The 16,711-nt window shown below is 44.2% G+C and overlaps 1 protein-coding gene across 26 annotated transcripts in view; it reads left to right on the plus strand.

Annotated features, from left to right (window-relative positions):
* Positions 1–16,711, plus strand: part of XRRA1 (X-ray radiation resistance associated 1) — a 133,451-nt gene that overhangs the window by 105,395 nt on the left and 11,345 nt on the right. For 14 of the 26 annotated variants that reach the window (XM_035265446.3, XM_035265450.3, XM_035265445.3 and 11 more), the window contains 8 exons: positions 1,160–1,285; positions 7,386–7,469; positions 8,451–8,544; positions 9,286–9,401; positions 11,911–12,258; positions 15,175–15,367; positions 16,119–16,234; positions 16,432–16,537. In XM_035265446.3, coding sequence (XP_035121337.3) covers positions 1,160–1,285; positions 7,386–7,469; positions 8,451–8,544; positions 9,286–9,401; positions 11,911–12,258; positions 15,175–15,367; positions 16,119–16,234; positions 16,432–16,537 — 1,183 coding nt within the window. Of the gene's footprint in view, positions 1–1,159; positions 1,286–7,385; positions 7,470–8,450; positions 8,545–9,285; positions 9,402–11,910; positions 12,259–15,174; positions 15,368–16,118; positions 16,260–16,431; positions 16,538–16,711 lie in introns of all 26 variants that reach the window. The other 12 variants (XM_078340214.1, XM_078340213.1, XM_078340215.1 and 9 more) reach the window with 5 other exon arrangements.

Genomic DNA, 16,711 nt, shown 5'->3' on the forward strand with positions numbered 1-16,711 from the left:
AAAACACTTGGCCCAGCCGGGCGCAGTGGCTCATGCCTGTAATCCCAGCACTTTGGGAGGCCGAGGCGGGTGGATCACGAGGTCAAGAGATTGAGACCATCCTGGTCAACATGGTGAAACCCCATCTCTACTAAAAATACAAAAAATTAGCTGGGCATGGTGGCGCGTGCTTGTAATCCCAGTTACTCAGGAAGCTGAGGCAGGAGAAATTGCCTGAACCCAGGAGGCGGAGGTTGCGGTGAGCCGAGATCTTGCTATTGCACTCAAGCCTGGGTAACAAGAGCAAAACTCCGTCTCAAAAAAAAAACAACACTTGGCCCAAAGTAAATGCCCCACAGATGTTCACTGAATGAACAAGCCATATTTAAGTGACTTGCTCAACATTCCATAGTGATGAATGGAACTTAGAACTTAGTCCATCTGAACCTAACCATAGCCCAACATCTACCCTTTGGTCCCATCAAACTCAGGAATCAGTGAGTGTTCTGGGTTATGTAAAGTTAAACCAACAATTACCTTTTTCTGCTTGATCAAATATGTTGAATCTGTAGCAGTCTGGGTTGTATGAAAAGAGCATGACCTTAAAAGGATTCAGATGCAGCATGCCACATTCAGCCCCCATGGGCCAGCTGAAGTCATTCAGGACTGTTGTTTCATCCTCAAATGAAGAACCTCCACTGGAGGATGGGGTCTAGCCCATCAGAGCATGTGTCCAAGGCTGAAGACGACACCTTCTCCCTCTCCCCACTAGGAAAATTCCCTTAACAACACAAGCACCTGCCCCTTTGCCTTCTGGAGAATTAGCCCAACTGTGTAGAAGGGCCAATTCAGGGTAAGCTGCTGTAGGGCAGAGGGAAGGGGTGGGGACCAAGTACTTCTGATGTCTGCACCAGTGCTGTAGTATCCTGTGGCCACAGAAAACTTGAAAATTTAACTTTGGATGCTCCAAAATTAGCTCATCATGTGACCTAAGAGCACTTGGACCCAGAATTCTGGGCTGATGGTGACATCTACCCTTATGACCCTACATGCCTCTTTTGGCCAAGTCTCTCTAGGAAGGTCATTCATTCCACCATATTCCATTGAAAGGGTCTGTTGGCCCTTAGTGGCCTTAACTTATTACTGGGCACTTTGATTTTGATTTTTCCTTCTTTCCAAGAAAACCAAGATATGTTCACTTCCTCCCATATTTGAGATTCTTCCTGTGAAGTCACTGAAGGCCAGGAACCAGACGCTGGCCCCACCCTTCCCAGAGCTGAGATACCTTAGCCTGGCCTACAACAAGGTGACTTTCTGCTCCTCTACTCTGCTCAGGGGCACAGATGGGAGGGGTGGGATGCAAACTGCTCTGGTCTAAAGACCAACCCTCCATTCAATTCCCTGCATTATAGGTACAAGGGCTCAGGAATTCTCAGGGTGGGGAAAGTGGAGGGAGTTCAGGTCAAGGTAGGAGTCCATCTCTTCAGTCACAGATATTTACTTAGCACTTACCAAGTGTCAGGCTCTGTGCTAGGCACTGGTATACTGCTGTGGAAAAAGACTTGGCCTCTGCCCTTTTGCACCTTATCACCTAGAAGGAAGACTGACAGTGGACAAATCATCACAATACAAGCATGCTTAGTGTTATGCAGAAATTCACTGTGTTATGAAGTAAATGATGGAGGGGAGGTATCTAACCTAATACTTGGGATCAAGGAAGGTTATCAAGAAAGTGGTGTTTAAGCTGAGATCTGAATCAGTGAGTTTAATCAGGTGAAGAGGGTGTGTCAAGTGAGGGTAGAAATGTTGTAGCCTAAGGGGAACAGCAGATATAAAGTCCATGGGAGAGATTTAACATGTTTTTCCAATAACCATGTCCTGTTTGGTTTTTGGTTTTTGGTAAAAAGCCCTACTCAAGTCTGAAATGCAGGAAACTTGTAAGATACTCTGCTTACATTCCTTCAATAGCAAGCAGCTGGTACAGCTAAACTCCCCAAGTGTTTTCTTCTAAGAGTTTTATAGTTCTAGCTCTTACAATTAGGTCTTTGTTCTATTTCAAGTTAATCTTTATATAGCGTGAGAGAAGCAACAGCTTCATTCTTCTATATGTGGATATCCAGTTTTCTCAACGTCACTTATTGAAAAGACTATTCTTTCCCCCATTGAAAGGTTTTTACACCCTTGCCGAAAATCAGTGGACCATAGATGTATCATGGGTCCCTCTTCTTGAAATTAGTCTTTTATTGATCCAAAATAGTTAGACATTACCTCTTCTATTGACTTGTTCTTATTAAACTAACTGCTGGTTTCACTGGATATCTCTGTTTTCCATTTCATTGATTTCTGCTTATAACTGTACTTCTCTTTTACTTACAATGATTTTAATTTGCTCCTCTTTTTCTTGAATATTAGGCAGTATAATTTTAGATAATTTAGACCTTTCTTCTAATATAAGCATGTAAAGCTTTACATTTCTTCTCCAAGCACGACTTTAGCTACATTCCTATAAATTGTAATATATTTTCTATTTCTATTCAGTTAAAATATTTTCACCTTTTCCTGTGATTTCTTTGATCCATAGGTTGTTTAGAAGGGAGTTAATTTCCAAATATATGGGGCTCTTCTAGGTACCTTGTAACTGTTTATTTCTAATTTAATTATCTTGTGTGCAGATAACAATCTGTAAGATGTCATTCTTCTGAAATCTATTTAAATTTGTTCTATGATTCGCCCTATGGTCAGTCTGTCATGGTGAACATTCCATGTGCATTTCAAAAACTATGTTTATTCTGCAGTTTTGGAGTAAAGTGTTCTACAAATATTAGGGTAAGGTGGTTGGTCACGTCACTTGGATCTTCTCTGTACTCTTGTCTACTTATTCTATCAATTACTGAGAGCAGTGTGTTAAAATCTCCAGATGTGGTTGTGAATCTGCTTATTTCTCCCTTTAGTTCTGTCAGTTTTTACTCCATTTATTTTGAAGTCTGCTATTGATGCACATACATTTAGAATCGTTATATCTACCTAATGTATGGATACTTTTATAATTATGAATTGCCTTTTTTTTGCCTCTATAATATTCCTTGTCTTGATGTCTATTTTGTTTGATTTAAATACAGCTACTTAGCTTCCTTATACTTACTGTTTGCAAGGTATTTCTCTTTCTATCCATTTACTTGCAACCTATTTATATCTTTGTAGTTAATACGTGTCTCTTTTAGACACCATATAGTTGGTTTTTCCTAGAGTGCCGGAGTGTTTTTCTCAGTGTTCCTGTTTTCCTGAGTGCCTGTACCTCAGAGTTTATCTTCACACGGTTGTTCCTCCCCCTAGCACTAGACTGCTTTTGCTTGCTCCTTAGTGCTAGGGGCCAAAGGGAGGCTTTAGCCCCAGTCTTAGGCAGCCCTGGGAACAACTCTGTTTCTCAAGGATGGGCTTTTCTCAGTGGTCCTACCTCCCAGCAGCAGGAGACCTCCAATGTACTAGGCCCAGGTTGGTTTCTGGCTCCAACCCCAAGCGTAGTAGGTTTTAATTTTTTCCCTACCCAAGATGCAGTGCCCCAGGCTGACACAGTTTGCTGATCTTCTCAGCTGTAGGCTTGTGTTCACTACGGAGAAGGGTTGGTAAGGCCTCTCCTGTCTTTTTTTAGTGGTAGCCATCGCCTCTTCCAGGCCCACTGCACCAAAGAAGGCTGTCACCCATCCCTCTCCTGCCTCCAATCTTTCTCACACTAGTGAGTGTGAACTCCCTGGGTGTCTGCAGTTTAAAGGAGTTTACTCTAGGCCAAGCTTGGTCTTTATAAATTCACTAAAATTTTTAGCTGATTTCTTCTTTTTTTTTTTTCCAGGACTGTAAATTCAGAGTGTAGGAATATGATTTCTTCTTAAGTACTTGTGTGGCACTTGCATCTGCCACATTCTGCCATAGGCAGGCCAGTGTCTGTGTCCCATCTCTCCTTGGAGGTGCCAGTATTTCCTCAGATTATAGGCCACATGACTATCCTGAGACCTTAGCTCTCTACTGAACTCAAAGTTATGATTTTATAAGTTATTCAGTTTTTTCCCTTGTTATTCAGCACTCTTTCCATTTTTCCATGTTTGCACCTGAGTTTTTAAATGGTATTTTTCTTTATGATAGTTACCATCTAACATATTATATTTCTTTTTTAAGACAGAGTCTCGCTCTGTCACCAGGCTGGAGTACAGTGGCACAATCTCGGCCCCTTGCCTCCCGGGTTCAAGTGATTCTCCTGCTTCAGCCTCCCAAGTAGCTGGGACTACAAGCACGCCATGTGCCACCATGCCCAGCTACTTTTTGTATTTTTAGTAGAGACGGGGTTTCACCATGTTGGACAGGATGGTCTCGATCTCTTGACCTCATGATCTGCCTGCCTCAGCCTCCCAAAGTGCTAGGATTACAGGTGTGAGCCACTGTACCCAGCCTACATATTATGTCTTTTTGTCTATTGTCACATATCTACTACCAGAATTGGCTTTTCTTTTTTTAGCACTAGGACTTTGTTTTGCTTACATCTACATGCTCGTTATCTAGAATATTACCTGATACATGATAGGTGTTTAATAAGTTTGAATGCTTTTTCTTTTTTTTTTTTTTGAGACGGAGTATCACTCTGTCACCCAAGCTGGAGTGCAGTGGCACAATCTCAGTTCACTGCAACCTCCACCTACCAGTTTTAAGCAATTCTCCTGCCTCAGCCTCCTGAGTAGCTGGGACTACAGGCACCTGCCACCATGCCTGGCTAGTTTTTGTATTTTTATTAGAGATGGGTTTCACCATATTGGCCAGGCTAGTCTCTAACTCCTGACCTTGTGATCCATCTGCCTTGGCCTCACAAAGTGCTGAGATTGCAGGCATGAGCCACCGCACCCAGCCTTATGAATGATGTTTTCATCATGTCAAATATTACAACTACCTGTGTTGAAATTAATATTTATTAATTTTATTTTATTTTGAAGTTACAAACTTCAAAATAATTTCTGCCTTTAAACAGAACTTAGACATCTAGAATCTTCATCAGAAAATCACTCAGAATATTTACTGGAAATTTCATGTCAAAAGTAAAAATAATAATTTTCACTTGGTCTTTAATACTTAGTTCATAAATGTGACAGATTGTTATACTCTACGTAATGCAACAAGATTGAGCAGAAATGTAAAGTTATCCATTGGAACCTGAATGTATCTCCAGAATCATTCAGCTCACCCTAGACGAACAGACTAGCCCCATGGCCAGACTTCCGCTTGCTATGTCAGCCAGAATCCTAAGCCCATACCTTTTAGCTGAGCTTAATTTCACAGAAAATATGACACAAATGACCTGAGTATCGTTCAACTTTTTATCAATTTTTAATTGTAACTTTCTTCAACTTTTTAATCACCTGGATTGGGTAAATGTAACTTTGCATCCTGACAAAATTAAATTCTGCGTCTCCCATTCTTTAGTGATTGTCTCTTGATCCCCTGATTTGCACCCAAGAGACTGTGCACCCACTTTGACCACTGTGAGAGTCATTTATCAAAACATATTTGGCACCATTTGAGGTTCGTCTTCTATCTCTGAGGTCTAGATAAGATGGCAGCAGACTTTTATATTTTACTCTGTTGCAACTACTCAACTCTGCCCTTGCAGGAAAAAAGGCAATATGGCAACGATTGAGAAAGGCAATATTCTAATGAAACTTTAATAAATGGATCATGGGCCATATTTGGGTCATGGGCTGTATTTGCCAATCTTGGTTTTGGTACAGCCTGTGTGCTAAGAGTGGTGTTTGCATTTTTTTTAATGATTGAAAAAAATCAAAAGGATAAAATTTCATGACACATTAAAGTTATATGAAATTCAGATTTCAGGATCCATAAATAAAATTTTATTGGAAAAGAGCCACCCCACCTATTTATATATAAATTGTCTATGGCTCATTTTGTGCAACAATAGTAAAATTGAATAGCTGCAACAGAAACCATATGGTCTGCAAAGCCTAGACTAGTAGATTTACTAGACTTACTGTCTTTGACACAAAAGGTTTGCTGATCCCTGGTCTAGAAGATCAAATGTTAAAGTCCCTCAAGGCTTACTCCTAGTCCCTTTTCTTCTCTCACTCCCTACTGTCTCCACAGGGATGACTTCAGATACCCATTGGCCCATGAACAGTGACTCACAAATTTCTAACTCTAATGCAGACCTCTCTTTGTTCCAGACCAATGTATCCAACTGCCTATTTGACATTTCTACCTGGAAGCCTCAAAGCTACCGCCAACGTACAAATACCCAAAGCAAATTAATAAATTTTTTCTTCAAATTTTATATTTTCATTGTTCCCTATCTTAGTGAATAGCTTCATCTTCCATCCAGTTACTCAAGCCAAAACCTGGTTGTCACCTTTGATACTTCTTTCTCTTTTGTACCTCCCCATCTACCCCCGCCCCCACTAATATCTAATTCATCACCAAGTCTTGTCAGATTTAGGTCCTCATATTTCTAAAGTCCATCTAATTTTATAATAAGCCACCACTTGCAGGCTGGCTTTACAGGGCATTCTCTGTGTCCCAGACAACCACGAGGTCTCCCTTAACACTAGCTCTACTTATCGCTTAGATGTGTGGGTCCTCCTTTCCCCCTGTTCATCCCCAGATCAGTGCCCAGATTCCTCCAAAGACCAAAATCTTGAACTACCTTTGGTTTGCCCCCTACTTGCATTTCCAGCCTCATTTTGCACCAGACGCCCTCTTTCTATATACTTTTAGTCACACTAGCCTTCTTTAAACTCCTCCAGCAGGCTATGAGGCCTTTCACACATTTTTCTCTTTGTATAGAACACTTCTCTCTGCAACAAACTTAAATATCTTAATTGCTTAACACAATAAAAGTGTATTTCTTGCTTTTACAAAGTCCATCATGGATATTCCTGGTTGGCAGGTGGCCTTCCATATGGTCAGAAACCCAGTTTCCCCTGGGCTATGTTTTGTCATCTCATAGGGTCTTAATAGTACTCACCTGGATCCTACGTATCTCATTAGATGGTCAAGCAGGGGGACTGTGGTAGAGGGAGGAAAGTGGAGGAGGTTACACAAGGGTAAGGACTGTGCATAGAAGTAGCATTTACTACTTCCACCCAAGTTGCATTGGCTAGTACTGGGTACATGACCACACGTAGCTGCCTGGGAGGCTAGGAGATATAATAAATGGTTTTGGTTAATACAGAAGTTTCTCTGCCACACACTCCATCCCCCACTGCATTCACTAGTTAAACCTCCTCTCCCTCCTTCAGGTCTCAGAGACACCTCTGACTTCTCTGACTAGGTCAGATCACCCTGGTACTTCATGCGCCTCTCTTGTGACACTTAACACATTGTAAATCTATTCTCCTGTGTTACTGTCTCTCCAGTGCTTGTTTCCCACTGGACAGTGCTCTTTGAGGGCAGGAACTGTGTCCTGTTTTGCTCATTCCCAACAAAGTGCTTGGCACATGGTAGGTATTCAGTAAATATATGTTGGTTGAATTAATAAAAATGAAAGCGAAGTTAGTTCCTTAGTGGAAATCTAGTGCTGTCCAGTAAGGCTGCGGAGGAAGCTAGACTGAAGTGCCCTCCCTCTTCCAGTCACTGGATTTTAGTATCTTCATTGGGTCCTACATCTGACCCAATACCTTCCAGTGTGTGCAGGGGTCTGATAGGCCACTGCCCCATTCCTGGCCACTTTGATCTTGATGTCCCTGATATTTTTCCATTGCTAATAGATACTCTCACCAAAATGGTCCCCAGCTTTTCCAGGCAGTCTGCTCAACAAAGCTTGTATATTTTTTGCCCTTCAGAGGCTGGGTTGGCCAGTAAGCCACCACTTGCAGGCTGGCTTCACAGGGCATTCTCTGTGTCCCAGACAGCCGTGAGGTCTCCCTTAACACTGGCTCTACTTATGCCTTAGATGTGGATCCTCCTTTCCCCTTATCCATCCCCAGATCAGTGTCCAGGACTGGCCTCAGTGAAAGAGCCATCAGGAGTGTGTAGAGGTTTGTGTTGAGGAAGATGAAGTGTCAGACGAATTGTATCCTGAAGTCAAAGTCAATGCCCTGCCAACCTTCCAAACTCTTTATGAGCAAAGAGTTTGTTCTTGTGACAAATGTGTTTGTTCTTACTGTTTTGCCACCAGCTTCCCTAATACTTGATATAGGCTACATATCCAGCATGGAGAAGAGAGAAAAACTCTTAGCTCTCAAACACGCAACACTGATGGTGGAATTTCAGACAGGAGGGGCAAGGTACTCCGCACATGGGCAAGTGGTATTGCAGGGACAAGGCATCGCCCGGCAGCGAGTGCCATCCACAGCGTGTGTCTTACCCAATCCCATCCCCAATCCTAGCAAGCATGTAGCCCTGCAGTGAGGGGCCTAGACGTACCTGGGCAGAGGTGATGGGTGGTGTCAACCTGAGAGTCTCTCCTGCATTCGTTATAGATTGCAAAGGAGGATGCCGTCCTGCCAGTAGCTCTCTTCCCATCTCTCTGCGAGTTCGTCTTTCATAACAACCCTCTAGTGGCCCATACACGAGGTACAGTACCTGCAAACCTGCCCCCTCTCAACCCAGTGTCCAAGGAGCAGCGTGGCACCTTCATCCCCACCTCAATCTTGGGATCTACTCTCTGTCACGGGGACAACGTTCATGGTACATTGGGGGATGGAGGAAACAGCTTTGTACCAGCTCATCCTGACAGTAACCCTGTGAGGCAGGCATTATTGTCCCCATAGCCAGTGGTAGAAACTGAGGCTCAGGGAGGTTTGTGATCTGCCCAAGGTCACACAGCAAGAAAGAGTCTGAGTTGGGAATGGAAGATGGAATTCTGTAGATCCTGTATGAGCTCTTTTGACTGTTTCCTTTGTGAAACAGTCCTGTCATGACCTCATTTCCTACTTCCCAGTTGCAAAGGGATGCAGGCCCAACTGCAGGACCCTCCCTTCCCAGAGGACACTAAATGCAGTGGTGCTGGGTCAGCAGTGGAGCCACTGTCTAAAATACAGGAGCCTGGAGGCATTTCAGACCCCTGGGCCCTGGAGTGACACCAGTGAAGCTCTAATCCTTGCTCCATACTATTTTTATTACCTTGGACAAATTCCTTAGCCTCTCTGCCTCAGTCTCCTTGCCTGTTGAATGGGAATAATGAGGTACCTACCTCCTAGGTTGAGAATAAGTTACATTAATACATGTAAACCAGTTTTTATAGTGCCTGGCACATAGTAAGCCCCAGTATAAATTTTAGCTAATAGTAATCTTATTTTCCCGTCATGGCACCAGGGGTCCCTCCACTGCTGAAGAGCTTCCTCCAGGAGCGACTGGGAATCCACTTAATTCGAAGGAAGACAGTAAAGTCTAAGCATCATATTTTGATGCCTCAGAAGGCTTCACGGAAGGTAGGGCTCCCAAGGCAGGACTCCACCCCCAGGAAGAGTGCAGCCTATTATAATGTATGCAGACCAACCTGGCTGTAGAGCTGCTTTCTTCACAGTGCCTGGAATCTTTCCATTAGGTTCAGCATTGCCTCTTCTCCTTTCCTAGCTCTGGGAAGAGCACTGGATGAAACAACAAATATGAAAATATATTTTAAACTCCCAAAACCCTTACCAATGCAAGTTATAGTCACCTATAGTAATTGAGAATGGCTATGGGCCGGGTGTGGAGGCTCATGCCTCTAATCTCAGCACTTTGGAGGCCAAGGTGAGAAGATTGCTTGAGGGCAGGAGTTTGAGACCAGCCTGGGTGAAACCCTGTCTCTACAAAAACACAAAAACAAAATAAAACCAAAAGGCTAAGCCAGCATCAGAATACATCTCCTGCCTGAATCATAAGGAAGTGCTTCCTTATGTTGAGAAAAGTCTGCTTTCTTTGCCATAAAGTAAGTCAAATCCCTCTTATAATTTCTGTGACGTGTTCCTCCCTCCTGAACTTTAGTCTTTCTACAGGCAAAAGGTGGGCTGAGCATTGCTGATCCCAAAGTTAAATACAGAGGTTTCCTTGCCACCCACTGCAACCCACCTCTGTCCAGCCAGGCTCTTGTCTGAAGTCTTCAGAGGACTGGACAAGAATTTGAATTCAGAAATAGAAATTCCAAGGTTTCCATCATCTTTATCTTTGTCTGTTACCTCCTCTAAAGGATCTGCCCCATCACTTCCCATCAGCCAGCTAGGGAGGGACAGAATCTGCTCTCTCCTTTACAGAGCCCCGTGCCCAGGACTCTGTGGAGCACTTGCATCTGTGCTATCCCATAATCCTCACAGCAGATGAGGCAACAGACTCAGAGAGGTGAACTGACTTGTTAAAAGTTAGCGTTGGATCCTAGGGGACCCCTCACACCTCCTTCCATAAAAGGTTCTGACTAACTTTTGAGCTAAGTAAGTTAAATAAACACAGATGCCAGTGGCCAAATGAGAAACAAATCAATGCTTTGTTAATGTAGGTAAACACCCTCTATCCTAGACTGAAGAATGTGGCTTAGTCCTAAGTCAGACTGGGGATGCTTGCATGTCCACAGTGGGCATACAGAGATGAGGCTAGAGATGCAGATTAGACTCCTGGGGTTATTCAGACAAAGGCTGCAGGCTTCCCCTCACACCCAGGCATGGACAGACTGGAGGAAAATGGAGAACCTGCCAGAGCAGGCCTGTAATCAAGAAGCTATGTGAGCCCTTTGCTTGTGAGGACACAAATGGAAAATAAAACAGCCTGGTCTCATTGATGAGCAGTAATCCAGCCCACCACTGAAGCAGGGCCCAGTGACTCAACTTCTGACCAGTTAGGTTACCCATTCCTCCCTTGGGAAGGGGTGGGGAAAGTAGCGGTGGGCTAGAGAAAGAGCATTCCCTCTAGCACTTCTCTCACACAGAGCCATGAGAGGGAAGGGGAAATGTTCCTTCCTGCCAGCTGCCAAACCATGGCGCTCGGTGTTTTAGGTGCTGAGGCATGGATTCAGACAAAGACTCTGGATCCCTCAGACTTCAAGTATAAACACTGAGGTTCTACATATTTTCCTAAAGAATATTTTCTTAAAAAGTAATGTATTTTATAAAACAGCCATCCTTCACCCTCCTTAGTCCTTAGGTACGTTTGCACATACCATTTTATTTGGCAGAACTCTGTGAGAGAGGCACAAGGAGGAAATGGGAGCTCAGAGGATAGAACTGTATTCCAGCCCACATTTTTTTTACAGTGCTTGGAATCTTTCCACTACACAATTTAACATCTCTCAGTAAAAGTACAGATATAAGTGAACCAAATACCTCTGACAAAGAGTGAAACAATCCACTATGTAAAGGGGGAGGAAGAGAATGGCCACAGGCTTTTACTAATTAAGGAAGTTATTTTCTTGGTCCTGAACCTTCAGAGAGATTTTTCCAATCTTTATATAAGGTATAGGGACCAGCATCCTGAAAGGGGCTTGGTGCTACCATCTTCCAGAAAATACAGGACCATTCCCCAACACCCTCTCTGGAGTCCCTGGGGAAAGCCCAAGGGCACCATGTTAAACACTGATCTGAAGAGCAAAACTACTGAGGGCCAGAGTAACATATGATCAGAGATGCAGCAGAAAGCCTGGAGCCCAGGACTGGAATTACATCATCAAGGCACTACAGCCGAATCACTCTGTGACTTGGACAGGTCATTTTACCTCTCTAAGCTCCTGTTTCCTCATCTATAAAATTAAGGATAATTATTCATTGGGTAGTTTCAAGGTAGAAATAAAACAACTTACGTCATGCATGGGGCACATGATAGATGCCCAACAAGTATGATTTCCCTTTCCACCTCCTCCTCAGTCCTTACCCAGTGCTCTGGCTGCTATACAAGTGGCCTTAGGCTATGGAGGCCCAGGAGGAGAGGCTCCTGAATAGGAAGCAAATCCATTCTGGCCCTACTCCATGACAGGTGAAAACTGAAATCCCAAAGGTGCCGAAGCAGCCGCTGCTGCTCCATCATCCATACGTGGCCACAACCAAGTCTCCCTCAATGGATATGCTAGAGCCAGAGGCAGAGCTGGCTGAAGATCTGCCCACTACCAAAAGCACTTCTGTGGAGCCAGAGATGTCCTCTGAGAGCTTGGAAGCCCTTTCCCTGTCTCGCCGGACCTTTGTGCCACTGCCTCCCATCTGCTCCGACTCCACTGTGCATAGCGAAGAGACCCTGTCTCACCTGAGTGATGTAGCTGTCCACCTCAGCCCAGAGCACCCATCAGATGAGGACTCCAAGAGCAAAGAGTCCGTCTTCCTGACCCAGGTACCTGTATCCAGCTGCCCCTGCCCACTTGTTGCTAGCTCCCACAGGTTCCTGTGCAGCCCTTAGCAGCCTCGACTGCTACTGAGAGGGACACACATGAGGATAAATCATGGTTCTGTGGCACAGACAAGATAGTCTGACTGGGGTGTGATTCCAAGTGTTTTTTCAGAAGAGTTTGCTGCTCTCTGTACCTCTCTGCTTCAGGTCTCCTCACTTTGGGAACACACATAGATCAGATGCAGGTCCTGCCCTTGAGGTGCTCTCAGTATAAAGGGAAAGACAGACAAAAACAGCTCATGCAATCAGTGCTGAGACTGAGGGAAACCCAGAGGCTAGGAGTCTGGAGGTAGGAGAGATGCCTCTGCCCCAGCCCAGGAGGGCTTCCTGGAAGAGGCTCAACTGGGCTGAGATTTACAGGCTGAGTAGGAATTAAAAAGGTGAAGATATAGCAGCAAGGTCATTCTGGACAGATGAAACAGCATGAAATGGGAAAGAGGAGGGAAATGAAAATGATACTTGCAGGAACCACAAATGTTTAGTATCAGCAGGAGGGTGGCATGTGGGAAATGTTAATATAAGGCTAGAAGAGTTGGCAGGGCCCCTTTGAACTTTATTGCTGTACCATCCCTCTCCCTCATCTCCCTGCCTCCAGTCTTACCCTTCCAGTCTGCTCACTGCCAGATCTTTCCAGGATGTACATCCATCTATCTATCTCTTTATACCAATTGACTTTTAGTGACATATACATTTATACAGTATAAAAGTATTTTGAAGAACCATCTCAGAACCTTTTTGGAGCAATGCAGAATATAAACAAGTATTAGATGAAAAGAAAATATGGACAGGAAAGCAACTAGTGAGTATAAGGGTAATTCTATCACTTAAATGTGCACATGATTCACTGCTGCTTTTATAATAAAGAGGTACTGACAAAATGCAATTCTGAGCTCCTAGCAGCGAAAGCAATAGAATCAATTATGAGTCCCCATGTTGTTCAGAAAAAAAAAATCCTTTTTTTTTTTTTTTGAGATGGAGTTTCGCTCTTGTTACCCAGGCTGGAGTATAATGGCTCGATCTCAGCTCACCGCAACTTCCGCCTCTGGGTTCAGGCAATTCTCCTGCCTCAGACTCCCAAGTAGCTGGGATTACAGGCACGCGCCACCATGCCCAGCTAATTTTTGTATTTTTAGTAGAGACAGGGTTTCACCATGTTGACCAGGATGATCTTGATCTCCTGACCTCGTGATCCACCCGCCTCGGCCTCCCAAAAAATCCTTTTTTTTTTTCCTTGCTTAATTGTCCTGGCTATAACCTTTAATAAGATGAATTGAAGTGGTGAGAGTAATTTCCTTGTCTTGTGCCAGTTCTTAAGGGGAAAGCATTCAGTCTTTCACCATTAATTATGATATTAGCTGAGGGTTTTCCACAGATGCTCTTTATCTGGTTGAGGAATTTACTTCCTAGTTTATTGAGTGTTTTTTAATCATGATGGAGTGGGCTTTTCCTATGTCTGTTGAGATGATTATATGGTTTTGATGCTTTATTGATATATTACATTGATTGATTTCCAGATGTTAAACCAACCTTTCATTCCTAGGATCAATCTCACTTAGTCATGGTATATAATCCTTTATACATGTTGCTGAATTCAGTTTGCTAATATTTTTTGAGAATGTTTGCATTTACATTTATAAGCGATATTGCTTTATATTTTTCCTTTCTTGTGATGTCTTTCTCTAGTTTGGATTTCAGGGTAATACCTCAGAGAATTAGCCTCTTTAATTTTTGGAAGAGTTTGTGAAGTATTGGTGTTAATTCTTTTTAAAATGTTTCGTAGAATTCACCAGTGAAACCATCTGGTCCTTGGCTTTTCTTTGTGGGAAGTTTAAAAAGTGCTAATTGAGCTTTTTTGCTTATTATAGGTCATATATATATATATATATACACACACACACACACACATATATATATACACACACACACACACAAATATACAAGATGGGGTCTCACTCTGTTGCCTAGGCTGTAGTGGAGTGGCTATTCACAGGCACCATCCCACTACTGATCAGGTTGTGAGTTTTGACCTGCTTCATTTCCTACCTAGGCAAGTTCATCTCTCCTTAGGTAACCTGGTGGTCTCTCACTTCTGGGAGGTCACCATATTGATGCCAAACATAGTGTGGACACTCAAGGAGCATAATGTACTATGGTCCAGAACTGGCAGGCTCAAATGATCCTCACATCAGAGGATCCTCAGCCTCCTGAGTAGCTGGGACTCAGGCATGTGTCACCATGCCTGGTGAGTTATTTTAATAAATAATTACATCCCTACATGACATACAGATTTCTTATAAAGCCATTAGGATAGGCTAAAATCCTCCATGGCTTGCCATCAGAGTGAGGATAAAATACAAAATACACCCTCAGCTTGGCATATAAAAGTCCTTACTGATCGGGGCCCTGCTTACCACTGCAGCTGCCGATCTCTTCACATTGTGCTCTAACTGTACCAATCTTTAGATCCCCCAAAATGCACCTTAATGTTACTTACCTCTGTACCTTTTCTCATGCTGGTCCTTGTCTGCAACAATCATCCTTTCTCATCTCTTGCAGTTCACACCTCCTCCCATTGCTCCGTAGGGATAGCTCTCCTGGCTCTTCAAGACTTAGCTCAGGCTAAGGCATTCCTCCAAGGGAGCTTCTTGGCTAGGTTGGGGCTTCCTCTGGGATCACCAAAAACCACTGTGTTCCTTCTGTGTGGTTCTTGTCTGTTTTCATGTCTGCCTCCTTCCCTCCCAGTCTTGTTCTTATCCTTGCCCTTAACAGGGCCCAGCAGAGACCAGCACAGAGATGATGCTTGGAATACTCATGGAATGAATGAATGAATGAATGAGTGTGTTTTCTTCCTGGGCACAGGTGAGTGAGCTGCCTTCCTCCATCATCCATAGGGATGATTTAAAGGAGAAAGATCAAAAGAGACCACCAACGGCATCCAGAGAGGTGAAAGGGACTCGGAGGAAGCTCTCAGCTTCCTCTCTTCCCAGCAAGTACCATGGCTATGAAGAACTGCTGACAGCCAAGCCTGATCCAGCCTTCACTGAGCCAAAGGGTATGTGAGGGCATATCCTTGCTCTAGGGCAAGGGGCCAGAGCAAGGCAGCGCCGAACCAAGGCTGGTGCCAAGCTGTCTTTTCCCAACCAGGGTGCTATCCTCTGTCTAAACACCTGTCAAAGGGCTCCATTTAGGGCATCCTTTATTTGAAGCCCCACATATTGGAACCCCTGTCCTGGCTTGGGCCTTCACTGGCTGATGGGGAACCACAGTTTATTCAGAGATTCCAATCAGTCTCAGTCTACCTGTTCTAGATGGAAAAGTCTCTCCTCAGGAAAGGTTTGATAAATGAACACCCAGACTGGCCAGATTGTTGAGCTTTGCCCAGCCCAGGTTAAGTCCCAAACTGAACAATCCTTCCTATCTGGTTTGAGGCAAAGGAGGCAGCTTGTGTTAATCTGTACTTCCAGAGCAACTGGCATTCAGCAGGGCTGTTCTGGGTGTCAGCCCCTGCGATATAACCCTGAGGTTAATAGGGTCACATTGGAGCCAACCTTTTCTCCTACTCCAATACTATTTTCCTATGCTATTTTTCCATTGCAATATGGGACAAATACTCACCGAGGAACGATGGAACTTCAGGCACTGGAACAGATCCAGGAGAAACCTGGGAGTAGTGTTTTCTTTTGGGGACTCTCAAACCCTTTTACCTAGAGCTGCTGTGAGAACTGAGGAATTAAGCAATCAGGGGAGGCATCTGGGAAGAGGAAGGGGAAGTACCTTGACTCAGTCTTGCCTTCTTGCCCTAGGAATCCAGAAGAATGCACAGGCCCTGCAACACATGCTGAAGCACCCACTCCTGTACCACTTCTCCAAGCCCAAGCTGGACACTCTTCAGAAATCCTATGTTCCCAAAGAAAAACGGGTAAACTTCCAGCTGAGTGTGTAATGTGAGTACCCCCCACAGGTACAGATGTGGCTGTCACCTTGGGACCCTCTGAGGGCCATGCTTTCCCAGCACCCCCAGATGCTCCCCAGCTTGTGGCTGTGATGTATGAAGTGAGGCCAGGAAAGTCTGTGCATAAACCTGGGATAACACCCTCCTCCATGTCCTTCTGCTAGGCCCAGAGGACCCTGATTCTGCCACCACAGAAGACTAGAGCCCAGCTGCTGGATGACATCTTCATTCGCTTGCGGGATCCCCAGAACATTACAGAGGCTCCACTAGGTATGGCTCTGCCACAGCTGCCAGGATCCCAGATCCAGCAGTTCACTCACCTGCTGGCTAAAGGCAAACAAAGGGCTTGTATCAGTGCAGGAAAGGCCCTTAGAGAGCAACTGCCCTCACTGGTCTCTCTCTATAGATGGAGAAACGAAGACCCAGCATGAGGCAAGCAGTTGC

The sequence above is a fragment of the Callithrix jacchus genome, chromosome 10 (assembly GCF_049354715.1).
Source record: "Callithrix jacchus isolate 240 chromosome 10, calJac240_pri, whole genome shotgun sequence".
Classification (NCBI taxonomy): Eukaryota; Metazoa; Chordata; class Mammalia; order Primates; family Cebidae; genus Callithrix; species Callithrix jacchus.